This window comes from Neodiprion virginianus, chromosome 1 (genome assembly GCF_021901495.1).
Source record: "Neodiprion virginianus isolate iyNeoVirg1 chromosome 1, iyNeoVirg1.1, whole genome shotgun sequence".
NCBI lineage: Eukaryota > Metazoa > Arthropoda > Insecta > Hymenoptera > Diprionidae > Neodiprion > Neodiprion virginianus.
The window spans coordinates 26,289,159-26,311,314 of record NC_060877.1 but is presented as its reverse complement, the minus strand read 5'-3'; the positions used below and the strand labels follow the sequence as shown (position 1 = coordinate 26,311,314).

General features: G+C 40.8%; 3 protein-coding genes across 7 annotated transcripts; 2 read left to right on the top strand and 1 right to left on the bottom strand.

The window, feature by feature from the left end:
• Positions 1 to 1,877: 1,877 nt before the first annotated feature.
• Positions 1,878 to 4,119, bottom strand: LOC124304533 (uncharacterized). Its single transcript, XM_046762906.1, has 2 exons — positions 3,983 to 4,119; positions 1,878 to 3,435 (listed from the first exon to the last, which is right to left on the bottom strand). The coding sequence occupies exons 1-2, from the start codon at positions 4,047 to 4,049 to the stop codon at positions 2,285 to 2,287; spliced, it is 1,218 nt and encodes a 405-aa protein (XP_046618862.1). The 5' UTR covers positions 4,050 to 4,119; the 3' UTR covers positions 1,878 to 2,284.
• A 3,742-nt stretch (positions 4,120 to 7,861) lies between these two features.
• On the top strand, positions 7,862 to 10,341 carry LOC124303524 (uncharacterized). Of its 5 annotated transcripts, none has more exons than XM_046760849.1 (4): positions 7,862 to 7,976; positions 8,522 to 8,701; positions 9,105 to 9,384; positions 9,487 to 10,341. In XM_046760849.1, exons 2-4 carry the CDS (start codon positions 8,532 to 8,534, stop codon positions 9,724 to 9,726), a joined length of 690 nt encoding a protein of 229 aa, XP_046616805.1. In that variant the 5' UTR covers positions 7,862 to 7,976; positions 8,522 to 8,531; the 3' UTR covers positions 9,727 to 10,341. The 5 variants fall into 5 exon arrangements, with proteins under 5 accessions (XP_046616805.1, XP_046616796.1, XP_046616788.1 ...); XM_046760840.1 differs by having other exon boundaries at positions 7,871 to 8,267; positions 9,493 to 10,341; XM_046760832.1 differs by having other exon boundaries at positions 7,874 to 8,090.
• Positions 10,342 to 15,068: 4,727 nt separating this feature from the next.
• LOC124297213 (uncharacterized) lies at positions 15,069 to 18,320 on the top strand. The gene is made up of 4 exons (XM_046747987.1): positions 15,069 to 15,614; positions 16,869 to 17,077; positions 17,498 to 17,750; positions 18,098 to 18,320. The coding sequence occupies exons 1-4, from the start codon at positions 15,603 to 15,605 to the stop codon at positions 18,296 to 18,298; spliced, it is 675 nt and encodes a 224-aa protein (XP_046603943.1). The 5' UTR covers positions 15,069 to 15,602; the 3' UTR covers positions 18,299 to 18,320.
• The last annotated feature ends 3,836 nt before the right edge of the window (positions 18,321 to 22,156 follow it).

Below are 22,156 nucleotides of genomic sequence, written 5' to 3'. Positions count from 1 at the left end.
ACACTTTTTCTCGGCCTGGAAAACCGAAGCCTCGAACACCCTCCCCGAGGAGTTGGACGTGTCTTGAGCCGAATGCGCCAACTTCCCTTCCGCGGCCTATTTACTTTTTCTCGGAGGCTTGAGCGCGGCGACACCCCCGCCGAATGAGTTACCGCCAGAGCCCTCTCAATTACCCTAATGAGCACAAATGCCAATACCCAGCAATGCCTACCTCCGAACATCTCCGTCTAAGGTACGTCTTATTTTTAAACCGAAGGGTTGTGTTGACGAATTTGCAGCCGAACCGCCGGCTTTGAATGCAGGTTGCGCGCCCGGTTCTTTGTATGCCCACTTGGAAGAATGTCATTCGTTATACTTACCATGTTGGCTTTTTGGAAAAAAATCACTAAACAATATTTGATTATTACTAATAATAAAAATCAGGAATTCTTTGAACAAATTTTTCTTGCATTGCACGAGTGAGAAATAATTATCTCCATCCCCGACCGATTTGACAACCGTCGACTCATATTTGATTTCTTGCCAATGAACATGGCATATACGGTTTTGAGGACATTCGTTGCCATATGGTTCGCACAGCTTCGACTCTTGGCTTATTGACAGCCGTTATCAGATTTTAAGCGAATCGTCACAGTTTTGTCTATTTCCTGTCAACTCCAACGAGGAGAGTATATCAACGTCTGGATTGCGGATTCTGCTGAAACTTTTATGAGTGTTTTCTCAGCCGAAAATGTGGAAGTTTTGATATGTATTTCCATCGATCGGGCCTTTCTACGTCCGATTCACAATAGATCAGACTATCCAATATTTGCAGTTTATATCTTCCCATGGATCTGAAATAATATTGAATCCTTTTACAATCGAATCTGTAAAATTGGGTCATCTAAACTTCGTTGGAAGATGACGAAAATTGATATTTAAGGCAAAAATACACAACAGATTTTATTTATAACGGCATTTTCCTCATAAATTTAACTCAATATTAATATGTCTTGAGCCTGAAAGTGACATAAATCTGTTTCCCAACAACCATCACTGAAAATTGGTACTGCAGGGTATAATTAAAAAAATCATCGACTATTCGGTAATGTTTTCACGGAAAGTATGCACCTATCCAAAAGATGCTGTGTTACCGAATTCAATTCAATTGATTAGAATCCCTATTAGATCTTCGAATTCAATTTTTTCATTACAAAAATTTCAAAGAACTAGTCAGCGGAATGGTTCAAAAAATTCGTGACCACTACGTACGAAGAGGGAGCCATATTCCATAATCTTTGAAAGGGTAAAATAGAAAACATTATAACCATTAGATTACACTGCGCACGACTCCATTGAAGTGAATTGTGAAGGTAACATTCATAAGTTCCCACAGTAACGAAAGCTGCGAGATTAGCTCAAACGCCGTAGTAAAGAACGCAGCATTATTCTACCGTGGGTAAGGCTCAAGTTCTTCTACATCGACCGTGGCTATGGTACCGCGAAAACGCCGGTTCATCCAGTAGGCTATCTAATCTAGGCTGTAGCCTAGAGTACCGCGAATCAGAGTGCGTCATCGAGGAAGGATGATTCTCTGTTTCAAATATTTTTCTAATGTTTTCAAAAGATACATTCGTCAGTCCATGAATAACTGTATGTATAGAGAGAAATAAAATTGGATCGTTGGTGAGAAAATGTATCAAAACCAGAACGAAGGATTAATTCAGTAAGTAGTATCCGAACTATAAGCCTTGTGCAGAAATTGTTCCGTTCATTAACACCTTCACTAATTGTTTTACTTATAGGACTCGTATTTAAATTATTCTAGCAAAGGAACGGGGTTTGAAGTTTACAAGAATTGCTTGTAGGTGAATATTATCTTTCATAATGTATAAATGTCCCTAAAAAAAAATTGATTTCACAATTCAGGTATGCTTCGGTATTTAGTACATCTTATGGGGTTCTCCCCAAGGAATTTGTAACGACGTATAAAGTCCCGGAGCAAAAGATAACCGAAGTCATGTGGATTACAAAAACTGAAATACGTATAAGATTAAAAACACTTCGGTGTTGAGGTTTCCGGAAGGGTCAGGCAGAAGTAGAAAAATAAAACATATATTTACAATTTGCAAAGGAGTTATACTTCTCTGTCAGCACATATTGAACGATTATTTTTCATTTGAAATTGTTCATCACACCAGACTTGGTCTGATAACCGCTGAAGATTTTAACAGCATTACAATCAGCAGATCAATTAATTGTTTAACTCTGGGCTGATAAATTGTGAAACTGAATTGATTAGACTCTACGTCAGTATGTCGACGACGGTGAGTTCCGGTAAGGTTGGAACAGCTTCCCTTAGATCGTCAATGGTGCAGGCGTAAGAAATGCCCTTTTCAATATCATCCGCGGTCCAAGTCAGCCACGTGATCTTGCTGCTTATATCGTCGCAGATGTAGTAGTCCGATGTCACTTCGGTGATGTACGGGTTGTTCACACCAACGAATGCAGTTCCCTTCTGCGTGAGCGGATCGTAAATGATTTTCCAGAAGAATTTAGGGACAGGTAGAGCTCGTTCGTCTCCAGAGGCATAGAAATATATAGGCTGTTCTACGTCGTTGACGTCACGGAGGGTTGTGATGCCGTGGACACCCGTGTAGACGTCGAGGTCCACCTGAGAATTACTCGCGTAGCTCCTGACGTCCGACTCCAAGTACATCCAGTTCGCTCCGTTGAAGGTTTGCCATTGCGGGTGGCAGTTTACGTACCAGAAAGTAGACCAATGGGCCGAGCCGTAGACGAAGTCTGCCTTCGCGGTGATGTGACCTCGAGCGAAGTAGTAGTTCGTGGAGCTGCTGATGTACGCGGCGCCGAGTTCGGTGGAGTTCACGATCAAGGAGACCGTTGCCCGTTGGACCGACCTGGTGAACTGGGTGTTCACGTTGTAGTCACCCCAGAAGTCGCCCTGGGACCAGCTGGGCCTCGGATAGCTGCGCTGGTAGCCACCGATCGCCTTGGTCAGATTGAACTTGGTCCAATAGGTGAAGTAGATGTCGTCGTCACGGCAGATTTCAATCGTTCTCAGGAACTCGTCTCCAAGATCGAATCCGATCTCGACCTGGCTGTACTTGTCCAGGCAGGCTTCCCCCGTTCTTCTGACGGTACTTGACGGCACGAAGCTGCAAACCAAATCTCCGAATTCGTACTCGACCGAGTTTACCAGGAATGTTTTGTCGCTGACGCAGTACGCCTCGATGTCCTGAATATCCTCATCGCCCACACCCACTAGATAGTTGTTCTCTCCCACGCATGCCAGACGCAGTTCCTCGTTTTCTGCGAAGACCAACGTCCCGCTGGTGTCTACGGGCAATACGTAACTGGCTTCTTGACCTTTTGGCACCAGGATCAGTGGTTGAGGGTCGTTCAGGTCTCCGTTCAGGGACACGGAGCATCCACCTACAAGCATCGATTGTTGAATGAGTTCGCTTTTTAAGGCGCGCTCATCTTAATTTACTTATCTCAAAACATTAAAAACAGGACTTTCCAAAATACTCCAATTTAGGATAAACAAGAATGTTCTAATCGTGAATTCAACTGAAGATATTTATACACTCATGAGGAGAGTGGGGAAGCTTGATTTGCGAGGAAATTTCGAAAAAAGGATATACTCGGGAATTTCAAATCATGATATCTCAGCAACCAAGGTCCATTGTATTAAAAATCAAAAATTACGTCAAATAGGGGAGCTTTCACCTTTCACCACGTACAAGGACAACCCGATTTGCGACACCGAATTTCTCTACTCTCGTTGTAAGTAACAATATAGATTAGGATAAGTTAGGGAAAAAGTTGATAAATTTCTATCGGTGCTCGCAAATTTCTTCATGACTTTTTCTTGCAAAGCTCATCGCTTATCTAACTGTAAAATACACAATCCTTTGAACACGAATAACAGCGAATCAAATGATCCAGAGAAATGTTATTACAAAAGCAAATGACTTACCGCTTCGAGTTGGCAAAGCGTTTGTCGATGCAATCGCAATTGCGAGGAGCGTCGCGAGCCAGATCATTTCCAGTGTGGAGAAGAAGCGGTCGAAACAGTGGACTGGGAGCTAAGGTCTTCTTCTGCCATGCTCTTGGTGTTTTCCTCATTTTATAGCTACCGAAGGTTGGCAAAATTAGGTGACGTGGCAATAGCGCTGTTGCTAATCTATCGAAATCATTAATAACGTGCGTGTTTCCGAATCTGATTCTAGATGCGATGAACACGTGATACATGCTCAGCACGAGAGTGTACGGTTTTTATACATTTGGAAGATAACGTCAACGTTTTGAAACAAATACTAAGAATCACATGTATGAATCGCGTACATCTGATGATAAAAAAAACCAATCGCAAAGCAAAGGTAGCAGGTTTCGAACAATAACATATATTCAAATCTGTCATTAATTTTCATATTGATCGAGCTACTGTTCGAAATTGCGGTTAGACCAACTGTATATTGCAACTGAAATTGATATTGAGAATTATTTTTTAATCCTAGCATCTTGGATAATTCTCAATTTGTTCTGAGCTTTTCAATATTCCATTGTGATAGAGTTGGACTCTTTGTCAAGTAATTATACAAATTTACGCAAGCCCGAGAAATGCTGACATAATTTTGCATCTTAATACAGACTCACGGTATTTAATTCGTTTCGTAAATAGAAACAAAATGTAAAAGACCGTTTGCTACTCAAAAATTGTCATAATGTTGCGGATCACAGAAAGGCAGAAGTAAGTTCCGTGAATATCTATTGTGATTCGTCAAAAACTTGTGTTCTACCTATGTGGAACCTTTGTTTCGTGAAATTGGCTAGTAGCAAATAGATGATCTGGTTCCACCAAGTCAATCCCATTTCCTCAACGATCTTGACATCCCATCTTGAGCCTTAGGCATGTTATGATACGTCGCATTTTGATATTTACACGTCTCTTACACATCGGATAATTCAAGCGACCAATTACCTAGAGGGTCCACGGTCTACCGCACGTGGCTGAGAAAGATAACCAGTGATTACTGATGGGTACTTTTGGGTGGGTGTGTTCGATGAATGGTCGTATTAGCTGAATTTAGAACTTTTCAGTCACGTTTCAATCGGTACTGCCTTACACACGCAAGAAGTTAAGTCTATAGTATCACAAATACTTCAACTGGAATGTAGCGTACGCGTGGAATCATGACAAGTATATGTGTACCGCTGATTAATATCTTGAATACCAGACTGTAACCAGTTTTGATACCTTGGATCAAACTGCAAAGTTATTTTCACTTGACATTCTTGTGCTCATTGCACAAGAATCTTAATCACAAGCGACACTTGCACTGTTAATTATCCATAAAGGAATTGTTCTTATGTGATAATTCCGCGTACTACTAACTGTTACTTATACTACTGAATAACAGACTATGGCGAAATATCCGACTCATGGATGGTTAATCTACCGTGCTGAAATAAGGATTTACCAGTGTTGAAATAAGAAGATGGTCCGCGGGTTTCTACTTGCAGGAAATTTGTGATCACGATTACGTACTTTTGACATAAAGTATTAAATGACCGCGACTTGCTTTACCGTTACGGTTCCAGTACTTTGTTGAGAATAATCTAACGCATTGCTACAATTTTACTGCAATATTGCACATAGATACGTAAGATTGTAATATTGCGAAAGTTATCCTGAAATATTCGGTGCAGTATAGCAACTCATTACGCTATGTAAATCATACTCGAGATCGGAGAATTGATGTCGATTGTCTTTCGTGACAATCAAATTTGGCCATTATATACTTTGAGCAATGTAGGTTGGCGTTCAATTCAATTTTTCAACTTCTTTCATTCGCTATTCATAAGTAGAAAGAGTCTAGTACCTTCACGGCTTTGTTCCATGCACAACGGAAGGAGTTTATCAATGCTGCAACCATATTTGAAATAAGTTGCTCTGTATTGCTTTCATAGCTGCCTTGAAATTTATCATTTATTGTCACCAACACTTGGTCTTCTTGTTAGACCAAGGGAGTTGATTATTATTTCTGCATCATTCAACTCGTGAATGACATGTGTGCATATACCTGTAATAACGATATACCTGATTTCATCTTCGAAGGTCTTCGCACATGCATACCTAATCTTAGCATGCATGAGACAGATAAGATTCTGATTTCTTATTTATGAAACACACATAGATCTATAGAACTATCGTGATATATCACTAACACTTTTTTTTTTTGTAATCGATGATGATAATCGTTATACTACCCAATCGAACACACATACCGTGATTGATTAAAGTTCGATGATGGAGATGGTAGATTAAAGGTATACGTTTCGATGAATCGAGGTTTGAGGTGCTCCTGGCGGCAGTAAGCTACTTGGTACATGTACATTTGATCGTGTGCGTTAAGCATGTTTCACCCCAAATTCACGGACTGGGAAAAAGTATCTTACGAACTTGTTTGAAACTTCAGTTACAGGCGGATGTCGTATAGTATTGAAAGAATCTCAACCTGATCAATCGCTGGGCAACAATCTGGAAATTTGCAATATGGGCGTGAATATCGAGGGCTTATGCTCGTGTTCGCCGGCACAATCAGATCAGGAATGCGTGGATTGAAGCTTATTGTTAGAAAGAAGAAGAATCCTTGAAAAACCTAGTGTAGAGACGGTAATGCAGGAAATTTCTTATCGCGTGTTGTTATGCTATGAGCTGGGACGTGTAGCTGAACTTATCGCAGAAAATTTTCGATTGTACCGAATACCGGGGTTTTATTATCTTCCTTGGCTAAGACTCGAACGTGTCGTCATGCAGCGGGTAACTTCGGGCTGTTTCGTATCGGCACTGCCTGTGAAGCGGTGACTCTCCATCCACGTTTGGCTCGATACCATAATTAGGAGTTAAGTGAACGATGTTTCTAATGCCTGCGTGTTTAATTCACTCGGAGAGGATTAAAATTGACAATTTTTATGAACAGCTATGCATTGATTACATTATAAGTGATACCGGTTATTGAACTTAGGAAAAAGATACGTTGTACTGCAAGAGTATATCATGAAACTAATAGAGCTGTGGTAGATTCAGTGCAAAAGAAGTAAAATCTTTGAACAATGAAACTCGAGAATCTTCAATTTTATAATAAGCCAGTCTTGTGAATCAACTGTTCACCTCTTTGCTAATTAAATGAAATCTTGAACATACGTTTGAATAAGGTCATAAGATCGGTTTGATTTCCCATGGTCAATTGCAGCGATATTAATGTCCGTGACTGAACAGATTCGATACATGGGGAAACCTATTGCAAAGTCTCTAGGAGTATGTAGATTATTATACATTCTGAAAACAGAATAGCGAGCGCACTAGATTCCGTGTAATTGTCGAAGTGACACCAAGGCCGTTTATCGGTATCTTCAACGATTTCTAGTGCATACCACGAATGCATCGCTCTGCCATCTGTCATATAAATCCATATGAATCGCAATTCCAACGAAATAAGACATGGTGCCAGAACAGAAAAAAAAATAAAAAAACAATAATGGTCGAATCTTTCTCCACAAGAAGCACATTCGATATTTTAAGCGGCTTAGAATTTCAGAACGAACTTCGTAATCTTTTTTTTTCTCGGAATAGAAAAAGCGGAAGGTCTCGATAACGTCAATTTTCATCAGTTACTCAATTACCGACAATTGACAGGTGCATCGTATCAATAAATTTCGCAAACTGAACGACGTTTGTTATCTGCGAGAAGATGTTACGCTGGCATGACTAAATTCGATTCTCGTTCTCCTTTATTTTTTGTTCTCTCTTGAAACCGCCTAGGTACGCTCCTGGGTTGATCCCGTACGCGCCTGCGTAAATATCCAGCACATGTCTACGATGGACAGTCCCTGGTTCACCGCTGGCTGGTTGCGTCCCGTTGCCCGGCTGATAAGTTCAAGGCTTCAACATGGTCGACGAAAATAACGCAAGTGTTTGACCGCCAAGCATAGTTATGATCCAGGTTTCAGGCACTTGCGGGTCACGCATGCTGCTCTTGGTCGATTTACCGCAAGACGAATCAGTGCGCCGTTAACGAAAAGTGAGAGCCCGTGGTGAAATGACGGTCAACTTTCGTCCGTAATATTGATTCCTGATTCACAATACGCGTATTAAAATGAAACGCTCATTCACCGGAAGTAGCCGCCTCCTCACCGAAGTATCGCCTTTCTAATAATTACTCTGGATAATGCTCGTGTCTGTCGCTGTCTATTAGTAGGTATAACATGTCGTAAATTGTACGATAATTTTGTGGTCAGACTGCCTCCCGTCAGTTCGCCGTTCGTTAGAGGTTCTGGTGTGTGAATAAGGATGTGACACAGGCATCTCCGAACGCTAGAAGAGCTTGCGGCACATCCTGCGCATGACTGTACACCTATACGATATGAATTTTTTCTTTTACAGATGATATAAGAATTACAAACTTTTGTGACGCAGGATTGTAAAAGTAAAGTCTGATTTTTTCACCTTCAGGGTTGCTGATATGGGACCTTGGTCACGTCGACGATTCCGCATAACGCCTCTACGGATTCTCGCCGCGTTGCTAATGCTCGGCGTTCTATTCTGGCTGAACCTGGACCGGCAAGTTGTGCCGCCGGAACCTTGCGCCGTTCCTGAGGAGTTCACTGAAAAACTTCACGAACTTGCCTACAGGTATACCAAAGTAAACTACGCTTCGCTTCCTATGGAGGGAAAGCCAGTTACCGGATAATTACACTCTGCGTTTAAGTACTTGTCGCGACGAGATAAGAGGCTTTTCCTTCAAGATAACGAGAGGATGAGGGTACAGGACAGTAATGACCGACGGTTATCGCTCGCTCGAGTTCACGATTAACGTATTTCACAGTACGATAGTATTCAATTTAACGTAACCACTTGCGTCTGAGCATAGAACAGAAAACGAACTGATTAATAAAAATAAAGCTGAGTAATATACACACAATAATACTACATTGTTATACCATTTAAGTACGCTCTTGGTGTGTGTCAAGAGCATCGCAGTTGCCCATTTGCGGAAACTCCTTGACGAGAGATCGCATTTTGTTCCTCGAATTAGGGCGCATTTGGTGCTGGCGAAACATGGCATAGTTCACTTTCTATGCTTCGGTGGACTCTGGGGTCAGGCGAGGATAGGCCGGGCCCTCCCGTGGGCCCGTAAAATCGAGCTATGCCTCGTTGACAATCTACGAGACGACGCGCTCATTTCGAAGGCCTTCAGACAGGCTGGACTCGCCGCTACGTATCTTCACGCCGCCGGTATTTACCGAGTCCAGGAACAGGAAGTCGGCGAAGACGCTCCGCGGGTGGAAATAATCGTCTTCGAGGAGGACGTCAAGGTGAGGAACAAACTTCTTTCAGCGTCCCTCGTCGACCGCGCACTTTAGGTCCGACCGTTGTGCCTGGCATTGTTATATTTAAATTTTCGCGCTCTGCCGCAGGCGCAGATGGTCAGACGAGTCGGATGGACGCGAAGAGTGCTTCCACCTGACTGCGAACTCTCTCCGAGCTTGCAGTGCTTCCCGCCACAGCTGGCGATCTCGCCTTTACCGATCAAGCAGTTTGGCAGTCACGTGTTGCCGGTACCACGCGAGGGTATTGAACTCCAGAAGTATCACTATCCCGACAACTGGTGGCTCGAGGTGAAGCCGATCGATTGTATCGATCGCGAGAGCTCGTAGTACATATACGATTTAATCACGGATAAGAAGAAAAAGGATGTACCTGAGTAATGTATGTCCCAAATTGGGGATTGTTAAGAGTATCGAGTGCCATCCTTGTTCTCGCATCGCTAGCTTCGTTCCGAATGATCATGACCTAGCTCGGAAGTACGAGCGTAGAAATACCGCTAATAATGTGGATATGAACAGAAATTTTAACAAACAGAAATTGCTTTCGGTTTTTAGTTACACGACTTGACCAAAAAAACGTGAGTCTAATTTTGTACACTATTTGCTTCAAGTTTGTTCGTACCACGAAGCCATTATACAAATAGTGGTCCATGCTTGAAATTAGTCAATAATGAAATGATCCGTGCTAGAAGGACTGTAAGAGCAAGTTGACGACTAGCGTTGAGTCGTTCCATACCTAAACAGAAGACTTTCTTCCATGATTACGATACCTGATAGTGCATGTAAATTTTTTTTAATCGTAATCAGCGCTTCTGTACAGTTATCAAATATCTGGAGCACTGGAATAATTAGGTGCTTTCTTTTAGAAAACCGCGTAAAAAAAAAAAAAAAACTACTCACGCACCACTCTTTAGTATCACTAATTGTAAGTTTTAGTGTCAAATTGTCTCAACACGGATATTAATGCTTATTAAAGTACCAGCGATCAACTAGATTGACTTTAAGACCACTGTCTTATAACTATACATAGTGAGAATATTTGTCAATTTGTACTATATTATTAATAAAAAATATATTCCGTAATCCGTTGCCTCCCGATTGATTTACAATACTGAAAATTAAACGATTGCATTTATGCACGCTTGTTGTTAGCACAAAAATTGCTGGCAAGAGACGTTCGTCAGAACACAGTTTTCCAGTCTTCCAAAAATACTACCTTCAGTTGACACTAAGCGAAATCAGCATTTTTTCTGCACAAGAAATTCAGGCAGATTATATTCAATACGCGAATGTTAGACATATTCCGAATCAGGATCAGGATCTGCTGTGACGCGTCAGACTAGACCGGAAAACACTTTTTTCACAATTCAAGGTTCATAGACTTCTCGATACTTTCGGCCTGACAGGGACTCCAGGATATCGTCTATGAAGAAATGAAAACGAATGCGCTTTGTTTCCGCTTTACGAATCCGGCCTAATAGTAGCCGTTTGGTTCAATTTCACTGCTCAGTAGGTTGTTCTTCGCGAAAGGAAAGCCGGCGATTCTTGGGGCATCGATTAAGCCTTTGGGAGAGCAGAAAGCGGCAGGCTTCGAAAAACAACGAGGGATACACCCGAACGACACGAAGCGAATCTAAACGGAGTGGATCAGCCGAAGCGAGGAACGTATCTTTTTCGCAGACGGCCGTCAAAGTAAGGCTGCTGTTGTTGCACCTGCGACATAAACCTAGTCATTGTTACACATTTGGTTGGACATTAGCAACTGTTGTTTTCTCTGGCGGTCATTGCAGCTTGGTCGTGGAAGGAACGGCCCAGTTTACTCGAGATCTCGAAATGATTATAGACCGAGCATTTGCTCGTTTCATACGAGCAGCCACGAAGTCGCGTCGTCGTGTCGCACTCGGAGATATATAATATAAATATATATACACATTTTTTTTGCCAACAGAGCATAAGATGGCAAAGTAAGGATTTCGATAAGGAATGCCATTAGAAGAAGATGATGGAGGAAAAAGGGGCACGTGAAAAAGAAGACTTGTCTACACGTATGAGAAACGGCGAGTCAAATGACGCACGTCGCAGTTATCGCGAGATCCGCAACGTAATGGCAACAACTTTTTGATGCGCAAGATACGTCGATACGTGGACATTAGCCTCGATATTTTCTGACCTGGATCGAAGACGGAATATACAACTCATCCGGTGTGACACCGTGTACCGAAACTATTGGCGTGTACATTTTTAAGAACGGAAGCCGTAAAGTGGTATTCGGTGAAAACAGGAATTTCCGGCAATCAGGATTTTCAACCCGATTTGTTAAGCAAATGAAAGCACGGTGCAATCATTTTCTCAAAACTGCGCTAAAACACGGTTCTAAAACTCACGAGGAGCCTCGAGGTTTTGTAAGATATTTGGCAGCATGTTAAACCGTTCCGTACATCGTTAGTCAGTCAGTATCATCGAAATCACTAGGCCTGTATCACTCGTCGGTGATTCGAAATCGACGGCCCCGTATTTAGCATAGGAATTGACTAAAAATCATTATCGTGATCTTCGATACCAAAAGATTTGGATTTCCGTCTGTCAGAACGTTTGCTTGGCTCTCAATTCCTCCCTTATATAGTCTGTATAGCGGCGGGTAAGCCGGATAGGCACTCTGACATTTCCACAATAGACGTGCTTCCGACGGCAATGCCTAGAAACGTTTTGTCGCCGGACCTGCATTGTGCAAGAGACATCTGAGTCCGGGCCATGCCTACAACGTCTATACCGAAAAGATTGACCAACCGTATAGTTCCCGAAATTTTAAAATTTCTTGAATACATCTTATAGGAACCAAAAAGTACTTCGAGCGATTAATTATATCTAGTCAGTGAATATGCAATAATCTTTGATTTTTATGTAAGCGACTGACCGAGATTAGCCGAGAATTCATCTGAACTCAACTGTTCGTCTTGATAAATAAAAAGAGGATGAGTGAAAATTTTTAAACAAAGCTAGGCTTATTTTGACAACCAGCAGCGACTTCAGGCTGGCCGGTAGAATTCCCGAAAGGCGGCTGTGGGAAAGGTTACGATTTGCATAGCTAAGTTGTGTGCGGTGTCAGTACATAATTAGTTTTCCAGCTGGAGACAGAGGCTGTAAATTGTCGCCAAGGATTTCACACTCTCATATATTCAGTACCACGCTCCTGGCAGTGTCACGCGGCACACTCCGAGGCTTTATTTATACTGATGAAAACAGAGCGTTCGTATATCCCTTACCTGGGAGAAAATCGATCGAACAGCCTCTGTGGTCGACAGGTAAAGATAATCCAAGCCACAGATGCAGATGGAGCCAGCTCCGTCGTAGACGGTTGTGCAACGTTACGTTTAGAGATAACGTGAAATCTGCGGTCAATCGCATCATTTTTTACACGCTTCGTTAAACGCCTCATCAATTTAGCCTCTTTTGCATTTGCTTGCCACCTGCTGGAGTACCAATTTGGCTTAATTTATACGTTGCTGTCGCTCTCAATTTCACCTACACGTCACAGGCAGGCCTCTATCCGAAAGAACAACATGTACCCGATATCGAATGTTGCCGACACTTCGAGTTGTAATGTGTATCTATATGAAAAATGACAAATTAGTAATACTTTTAGACTTTTTTTTCTTTTTTGCTTTACCACAAAGATCAATTTTCGAGATCGATCCGAGAAACGTGTGAATTCTAGAAAAAGGAACGAATTAGTATACTCTCAGTTTGTGGCTAGTGTTCGAGCATTTGGATATTTTCCTACCTCTTTGCTTGGAAACACGAGTGAGGATAGCGACTCGAAAGTGACGACGCTGAATGCATCGCACATCTACTCGGGTGAATGGAAAAAGTCCACGGCCGATTTGGCACGTTCTTGTCGTCACCGTGACGACGGCATCACATATACCAAAGTTTCCGGCGCAATTGGGTCGAATCTATTACGCAACCAAATGAACCCTAGGCCGCTCATTTCCATAACAATGCATTTATTTCGGTGCACGGTGAGCCAGAGCTGGGGTACCAAAGCGGTACCATCCGCTAGTCACGGAGGCACAAAGGTACAAAGAAGTCCCGCGATGTAGATCGATACTCGATTACCGGTCGTGCCATTATCAGTTCGTATCAATATCTGACTGAGATAGCTCGCGCGCGCCCGAGGCTTCGGAGTTTGAAAACTTGAAAAGTTTCAAAGCTTCGAAGTCGAGGACGAGCAAACCTCCCCCGCGGCTTTCCTTGTGCCAATATTCTAGCATCAGTTTTTTTCTGCATGGTTCGAGCACGAATATTGGTGAAATCAAAGGCTGGCAAAGTTCATCCTCAACGATAGTCGACCTCGGATTTAAAAGTCACGAGCAATGGTACCTCGTTATAGCGATTTATACAAGATGAAGCTCGAAGCCGGAAGAAATTGAGGGCAGACTCTTGCGGTAAGGTCGCGAATAGGCGAGCAACGAAGAGCGAAATACCCCGCGACATATCAATCATTTGATCTTTTCCAATTTGGATCGCCCAACTTCCCACAATCATTATCGTCAGCCTCGCGCTTATCGCCTCTGCGAACTAGTCACCCGGATATTCAAGGGTAGCGCCAGGGTAAAAAACTCGTCTTATCTCCTCTTCGCTAATGTCAGCCTCTTTGCAATTCTGCCCGTATCTGATGGTTGTTGGTCTTTACATTTTTTCCCTATTCTGTATACCTCCGCGTTTATGCCGTAAGAAAATTCGGCAATGGTAGTTATAATGGAAACAGATTCGTTCTAACGCCGTGATTTGTTCACCAAAAACTATAATCGTACCTACAACGAACGTGTTATGTAATATGCAATAGCTGGGAAAGAAATATTTAGTCTAGAATTACGGCCAAATTATTTTGCGCACGGTCAGAAAAGAAATGCAGTGGAATATACGAACCTCATTTTTCATTGAAATTCCGTCGCATGTTTTTTGCTCCAAATTAATTACACCAGAGATTTCTCATATCATTTAAATTTATAGGCTTGTTTCAATTTGAGAGAAAAATCTAGCGACGCATTAATTTTACCGAAAAAATATGTCACGAATTAGTAGATCAGCGTTAAGGGGATATTTCGGTGAAAGTTTGGCCAAAAAACGGTTTTTTAATTATTAACTGTTGGAAAAAAGTTGTATAAGAAATTCCTTCTACCGATTCTTAGATTATAGTAGCAAATGCTTTGAAAAAAAATTTCAAGCTCTTGCGATGAAAATGTGTGCGTATGAAACCTTTCGAAGGAGATTCTTCGAACCGCTATCAAAAATTCCCTGCGCATATGCTTTCATCGCAGATGGCGGAAATTTTTTTACAACGCATTTACTACCATAATCTAAAAACTGTTGAAAGGATTTTCTTACTCGACAATCTTCAGCCGATAATTAAAATTTCATCGAAGTCTTCCCTTAAACTGAATAAACCGAAACATCGCGATGGCCAAAAATTGTACATTTCAAAGAAGTCGTTACCGTAGTTTTTTTTCCGTAATGTATGTAATATCCACGTTTTAGTGAAGCGGAAGATGACATACACGTACATTGTATACAACTTGTAAAGCCGAGCTGACCAGCGTGGTGGGGGATCATATAAAGAAAGGCTTTCCAAGCGATGGACCATCATTATAATCTTCAACGGCCTGCAGGTGGTCTACAATTGTTTTAACGAGGTCCAAAGAAACTGGGGCAAAATATTTTAATTGCGCATGCTTTGTTGGGCCCAATTGTAAGATGGTGAAAATATAATAAAAAAATTAAACTCTTGTAAAGTGAAGTAAAGTCCGCATCATATCGCACAAACGGCGTTAACTGCGTCGTTGATAAATCGTTTACAAATGCCGAGTTGTTACAATAATATTCAGTAAAAATTGTTTGAACGTATAAAAAAAAATATATATATATATATATATAAAGGGTGAAAAAGGTAAGCGCAAGTGCAAATCTGTAACTTAAAAAAAACGACGGAGTTTATAATTTTGTCAGTGATTTGTGCTCTCGCGTCAATTAATTAAAAATGTAAATACTCTTGGGGCGTGTTGATATTACAGTAATAACAGTAACAATAAGCATCCTTGCGGAAGAGTTACGATGCGAAAAAGAGACCGTACCGTCAACCTCGGTACATAAAGGAGCTGATTTGTCACCACGATTATATTGATGCGTGACGAACACGCACGTCAGACATGAACGCATGCGTGAGTAACAGTTCGTCGTTCGGCTTTCAGTGCCAATTTTACTAATTATCTGATCCAATTGACTCTGTCTCGCGTGACAATGCTTTCATAGGCTAGGGTAAATATTGCATCGGAAATATGAGAAATTTCTTGCCTTGCGGCGAATCGAAAAACGAGTGTCTCTTTCGAAGTATATTTCACTAATTCGAATGAATCTTCATCACAATATTCAACTCAACGTGTGATTAACGTCGTTATTATAACAATTATTACCGAAAAAAAATGCAGAATTGTTGGTATCACCTAATATTTCCAGTTTGAAAAATTTAATTTGAACTCGTCTTGCTCAACGCGATACATTATTATTTGATTCGTCAGGGCAAGAGGCAGCTTTTCACTTAGCAATACTAATTATCAGAACAATGAATTGAAAACTCCTGTTTCTCACGGTATCGTAGGATTGTGGAAAATCGTATTTTACTCACCAATAATGGAAAAAATGTACAAACAATTTTTCTCGTATCTCTTCAACCGTTAATTTATTATTTAAATTTCCCACGAAACTCTGTAACAATGCGTTTGCGGTTCTATCCACTGCATAAGCAGCTCGAGCACTTTGCATGAGAATAGAGAGCCGAGAAAAACGCATTTACACCTACATGTACGAGAGTCGTAAAACCAAACGGTTATTCGTGTAAGAATAACAGAGGTGTACACGCAGAAATTGATCACGCAATTTTTTACATTTCACGATTCCGTGAAAAACTTTTCACGTATAGTACATACATTAAACTGCGCAGCTGGTGTGACCCACTTGCAATTTATAGTTTTAAACGAGGCCGTAGCTGGCGGAAAATTCAAACATTACGATAGCCTCTGTTCTTCAATGTTCAATTCACAAAAACACTTTCCCCGTTAGAGTTCAATTTCAAACTCAAGCAAAGCGTGACACTCCAAAAAAGTGGGGAAATTAAAATCGAAAAAAAAAAACGATCCAATAATTGGCACAGCTGCCATTTGTCACTGATTAACTGTCTTGAAAAGTTTAACGGGATTATATTTGACTCTTGACCCCGCAGCAGAGCGTCGTGCTTGTCTCAAGATTTTAACTCTGAAGCATGGAAAGAGCCCCGTAAACTCAAGTTATAATTTATCTTACTTATTTACCTAGTAAATAACAGTAAAGTTCTTCGGTGTCGTGCCGCGGCAAACGCACGGTAGGTAATTTCACAAGACAGAGTAGGTACAAAAAGAAATTCGTCCGTATGTTCACAGAATTCGTTGGGACTAATATTCGTCTTCGTCATACTCGGCGAGATTCTCCCCCCACTGGAATCCAAGACTATTAGGCCGTACAAATACCATCATTCAAGGTCTCCCCACAGATCAAGATGGCATCCTGGTCCCCGGCGTCCGAAGTGGCATCCGCCCAGAAAAAGACCTCCGCCACGTGACTATCCCCGTTACAAGCCGAAATATCACAGGTAAGAAGAAAGCTTCAGCCTCGACTGCGGTATATAAAAAAACAAACCCGAGGAAAATAGGTGAAGAAAAGTTGTCGAAAATCAGTTGTAGAAATTCCGATTTTTTGGGTGCGCGCAGGGATGTGGCGTAAAAAAGCCGCGAATCGAAAAAGATCTTTTTATATTTTCTAGCCAAGCAGCTATGGCGCTTTTAAAAGCTTGTGTCGGACGAAAGAAAAAAAGAAATCGTACAATTTCTGCAGCTCACCGACCAGCGAGTGCAAGGCGAAACATTCGACAGCCGCGTATCCGATTTTCTCGTAAAGTTTTAACGACGTGATTTGATTAGTCGGGAGTGAGCTTGCTCTGCGAACACGCTGCAATAAACTGCAAATCGAACAGGATACTCGTATAATTTACAAGACTTAAACCTGTCGTTAGGTATCCTCCGTCGCATTACGAAAACGGAATCGACTACGCGTCCGACGAACAGCCTTACACGATTGAAATCGAACTGCCAAGACGGTTCGGAGGGGCGGAAAACTATCACGGAACTTCCGGTATTCACAGCAAGAGAGGCCCCAAGAGAGGTGAAGTTTACGACGAGTCGGAATACGACGAGTTCCTGGAGGATGAATATTACGACGAACAGGACAGGGTAATTCGGACGGGAAGGAAGAAGGTGCGGATTAAGGTAACTGCATTGATTCCCGCAAGTTGTTGGCAAGGCATAGAAAAAACTGCGGTTCCATGCACGCGTTTCTTCGTTTATAACGAATTACGATTTTTTCATTATCGTTCTGCTTTTTCACGCAAACACCTTTTATTGTGCAAGAATACCGTATGTGATGGAGGGAAATGGAAGTCATTTTTCGATTCAGGACACTCGAAAACATAATGTATTACCAACAACGTCCCATGCAGCTGAAATAAAATATTTTTTTGCAGACCCGTGTTATCGCGCACTTGCAGCGTGTGACGTTGTTTGCGGTCTCAGCTTCCAATGCACGCCAATGAGCTGATTGATCTTCAATTTTCCAGGTGATCAAAGGTCCGAAGCCTAAACTGAACATCAGGATATCTCGCATAGACGATGAGAGGACTAACGGGACCGAGACTTACCCGCTTCTTCAGCCGCAGAAATCGACCAACATTGACGAACTTGGTACGCAGTTGGACGAGGAATGGATGCCAGCAAATCCCAAGCCGTCCTACCCAGTTCATCTGAGAGGAGCTCGTTAGCGGGCAATAGATTAAAACTGTTTATACTGTAATTGTAAATTATTATGTTAATATTAAACTTCTGTCACTGAACGGTGCTTCTTTGCTCTTGTAGACGGTAATATTCTACCTAAATTTTTTTCATCTTCTCATTGAAACACAATGCTGTAGTCGAGTGCATGTTTTATTCTCGAAACTCGATTGCATTCGGCTATAGATGGATATTGTTTTAAAAATGAGTCTAACTGGAGACATACAATATCTGACCTTTTTCAGCCGCAGAAATAACGACGCAGCTTTCTTTCGGATCGATGCCTGGTGAGGTGAACAAAGTGAAATACGCAGTTATTTCATGTCGTTTCTGATTGCATTTCACCTAGGAAATCATCGCATTAGAATATAGATTGGATATTTAGAAACCATTTTGTATAGCTGTAACAACCTTGCAGCTGTCGGAACAAAGTAAACAGTTGGTGGGAATTTATGGGTTGCGATTGATAGATGCTGTTTAAGACTCATCCGCTCGATTAACGGGTTGTCGGGATTTATACCTGGACCCCGGATTTTCATTCTTGTGATTTGGTTTTTTATTTCTAACGTAATAGTCAACAAACATATAATAAATATGGCAATGATGATGAAAACAACGTGTTTTGTTTAAAAAAACAATATAATGTCAATAATATTATTAATAATAATAATAATAATAATATAATACAGTTTAGCGTAACATATGTTTTACGACACCAATAACACGCACACAATTCTCACGCTCAGGATTATACAACGGAGGAAATTACATTGTTACCTGATATTTCTTTACCCCCTCCAAGACTGCCATTCGTCAAATTATCGTAAAGATGTTGTATTATTAGGCAACGTTTCTGGTTTCCAACGAGATTCATCTGGTAATAGGTATTAGGCGAGTAATTGCACCTTGCACTTTCGCGCTTTAAGCTGCACCTTATTGCCTGCAAGGATGCTCACGATTGCAAAATGTCTACCAAAATTGCATAAAGCTTAAGAGGGTACAATTTATATCCAATTATACAATCAGACTCAAATTTCTCTACTTCAAGCTCGTTGAATTTCAATTTCCACAAAGGGAAAATTGCAAAAATCCCCCCCCCCCCCCCAAAAAAAAAAAAACACATTTGAAATTACGCATTCTGATTTTCAGTACACTCAATAATTTAAACTAAAGACATGATGTGAATACGTAGAAGAGGGACATCTCAGGCTGGAGTGTCGAGGCGTTGATGAATTTTTCTGGAAATCGAATACTTGGATTGGAAATCAGCTCGAGGATACAACTTCAAATGGTTTCATGCCATTATCACTCATTGACTCATCCGTATTTCAACGGTCGAGCAGCTGTGCAATAAGAATCGTTGGCGAGGTCACAGTTCAAGCTTTACGAAAATCACACATCTGCATTATAACGTGATAAAAGTACGACGAATAAGGCATGGAACGCATTTGAAAGGTACGCCAGCGCATTATTCACCAGAATGATTACATCTGAAGGCTCTGGGTACCTACATCATACCTTATAGTATGTGTAGTCGCCATATTCCCGTTAGCCTTGTGCCTCTGCACCACCCAACTTCGATCCAACCCAGCGAATAAATTAACGAAACATAAAGGCGGGCGTATAATACACCAGAAATCGCTAGTCAAGCAATTTCATCGCTGTAGTAGGTAAATTCCTCTCCTGCAAGATTGCCAGGGTAGAAAATTGTATATGTGTATATACGATAAGGCCGGTCTTGATTCAACCAGAATAAAATCGCACTTAGGGCTCTGCTCTGATCGTTATTTAATCACCAAATATCGACCGCTTCATAATTATCCCAACACAGATATTTGTACGTTCATTCAACCATCGCACAGCGAGAGGTAACGGAATCGGATTTTGATTTATTTAAATTGCACAAGGTCAAATCGTCGGTACATTTGCTTTTAATTTTCTAGAGAATAATTTTGCCGTAACTAAAGCAGGGAGTTAAGAAAAACTTTTCCGCTGACATATTTTCTGTCAGGTCTGATTCAATGCACTTATTTCACTGTGCCTAGGATAAGTGTTTTTACGTACCGTTTGAAGGAGAGAAATTCTAAGTTATCTGTACGAGTACTTGACGCCGTAGTGAAAAGTTTACATATTGACATCAACGGTAATTGAACAACTACCTTTTTCTGTTTACAAAATTAACATTAGAAATGCCCGGCTCAGGAAATTTCTCTTCAACGCGCGAAGTGAAAATCACCAAAAAAAAAAAAATCTAACGTGAAGATTCTGGCCAGCGGACTTTGGAATAGAATTTATAGTTAGAGAGCAGCCGATGGATTATATGAGATATTTTAACACGCTGAATGACACCAGAACAACTCGATCCAGGATTCCCCTGTAATAATCTAAATCCATCGATTGATAAACGACAAGTTTCATGGGTAATGTAGTCTACTTACGTTTCTTACTTGGAGTAGAAAAAAAAAAAAAAAAAAACTACAGCGCATCCGCAACTGAATTTGAAGCCGGGATTCCAGTCTGGAGGAGAAAGGGCGTATTTTCCTATTTATGATCCTGAGAATTTTTCATCCACGCTCTCGAAGTAACAATCTATAACGCATTTAACGTTGACGCCGTCATCGGCGTTACGTCTCGTGTTTTCCGACGTCGCTTGCTTAGTCATAATAGCTGCAGGTAGTTACGATGTTACTTCCGTTCGGCAGTTTGTGCGCCTCGTTATTCTTGTCAAGTTATTTTTTGTCTTTTCTTTACCTTTTTCTTCTTCCTTCCTATCTTGTCCTTTTCGCTTTATTCCCGGCTAGTATTCAAGTAATATATTATATAACTCACTCGCACAACACACGGGGTTATATAAACATAGAAACATACAAACACACATGATTCTCTACGTGTATATGTATATACCTATTATGTACTCGTATTTCGAGGGAGATGATACTATCCAACTTTACTTGCACTCGCTCTTCTTCCTCTTCAACTTCCATTTCCGTCGCCTGTCGCTCTCTCCGCTCTCTCCTCCACATTTCTCCGCTGCTCGGTTCTCTTTTTTCGGTTGCTTTTTTATTCCTTCTCTTTTCCACGGTACGTACATACCTGCATGTTATACTATAAGTACTTCAATTTTTTTAATTTCATTTTATTGTTTGTCTTTATTAAACTCTAATTTTTATTTATTTATTTTTTTTTACTTTTTACGTTTCGTTTTTTTACTTAGACGTTTTTACTTTAGTAATCAACTACTTTTCATCGAAGCACTTTATTGCAGGTTACTTTTTTTTTTTTTTTTTTACGAAGCACGTATTGCGTTACAATTTTTCGACTCTTTATTTTCGCGCGGGGAGTGGGGGATTACCCTTTGGTTTAGGTTAATTTTATTTTACTTCTTTCAAATTATTATTCATTAAATAACATATCACAATTATTATTATATTTATAAGCACATTCCGCAGCGTTCGTTCGACCGATTTTATATGATGATATTATTATTTTTGTTATTGTTATTATTATTATTTTTTTACTTTTCTCTGGCTTTGTACGTAACCTTTGTTGGCGAGTCGGTGTAGGTCTGGTTGCTCACTTTGAACAAGACGCTAAGAATTCAATCCTCAAATTTCTCTCCTCAAGTATCTTGTCTGCAAATTTAAATCCACCCGTTTTCATTATTATTATTACTTGTTTTGTTAATTTTTAGATAGACGTGACTTACACCGATTGGCACGCGAGCGGTCGTATCACTTATCGTTATCGTTATTCTTCCGTTTTATTTCCTGTTTTTTTTTTCTTTTTTTTTTTTTTTTTTTTTTAGCACTGTAGAAATACTTAATATATTACAATATTTATCATATTCG

What these genes read in the sequence shown, in the direction of transcription:
- LOC124304533 (XM_046762906.1), bottom strand. Translation starts at nt 4,049, where the DNA reads ATGATCTGGCTCGCGACGCTCCTCGCAATTGCGATTGCATCGACAAAC. An exon ending in CGCTTTGCCAACTCGAAGCG is followed by an intron (nt 3,436 to 3,982) that starts GTAAGTCATTTG and finishes CGATGCTTGTAG; the next exon opens with GTGGATGCTCCGTGTCCCTG.
- LOC124303524 (XM_046760849.1), top strand. Translation starts at nt 8,532, where the DNA reads ATGGGACCTTGGTCACGTCGACGATTCCGCATAACGCCTCTACGGATT. An exon ending in CTTCACGAACTTGCCTACAG is followed by an intron (nt 8,702 to 9,104) that starts GTATACCAAAGT and finishes TCCTCGAATTAG; the next exon opens with GGCGCATTTGGTGCTGGCGA. An exon ending in TCTTCGAGGAGGACGTCAAG is followed by an intron (nt 9,385 to 9,486) that starts GTGAGGAACAAA and finishes GCTCTGCCGCAG; the next exon opens with GCGCAGATGGTCAGACGAGT.
- LOC124297213 (XM_046747987.1), top strand. An exon ending in TACAAGCCGAAATATCACAG is followed by an intron (nt 17,078 to 17,497) that starts GTAAGAAGAAAG and finishes ACCTGTCGTTAG; the next exon opens with GTATCCTCCGTCGCATTACG. An exon ending in GGAAGAAGGTGCGGATTAAG is followed by an intron (nt 17,751 to 18,097) that starts GTAACTGCATTG and finishes TCAATTTTCCAG; the next exon opens with GTGATCAAAGGTCCGAAGCC.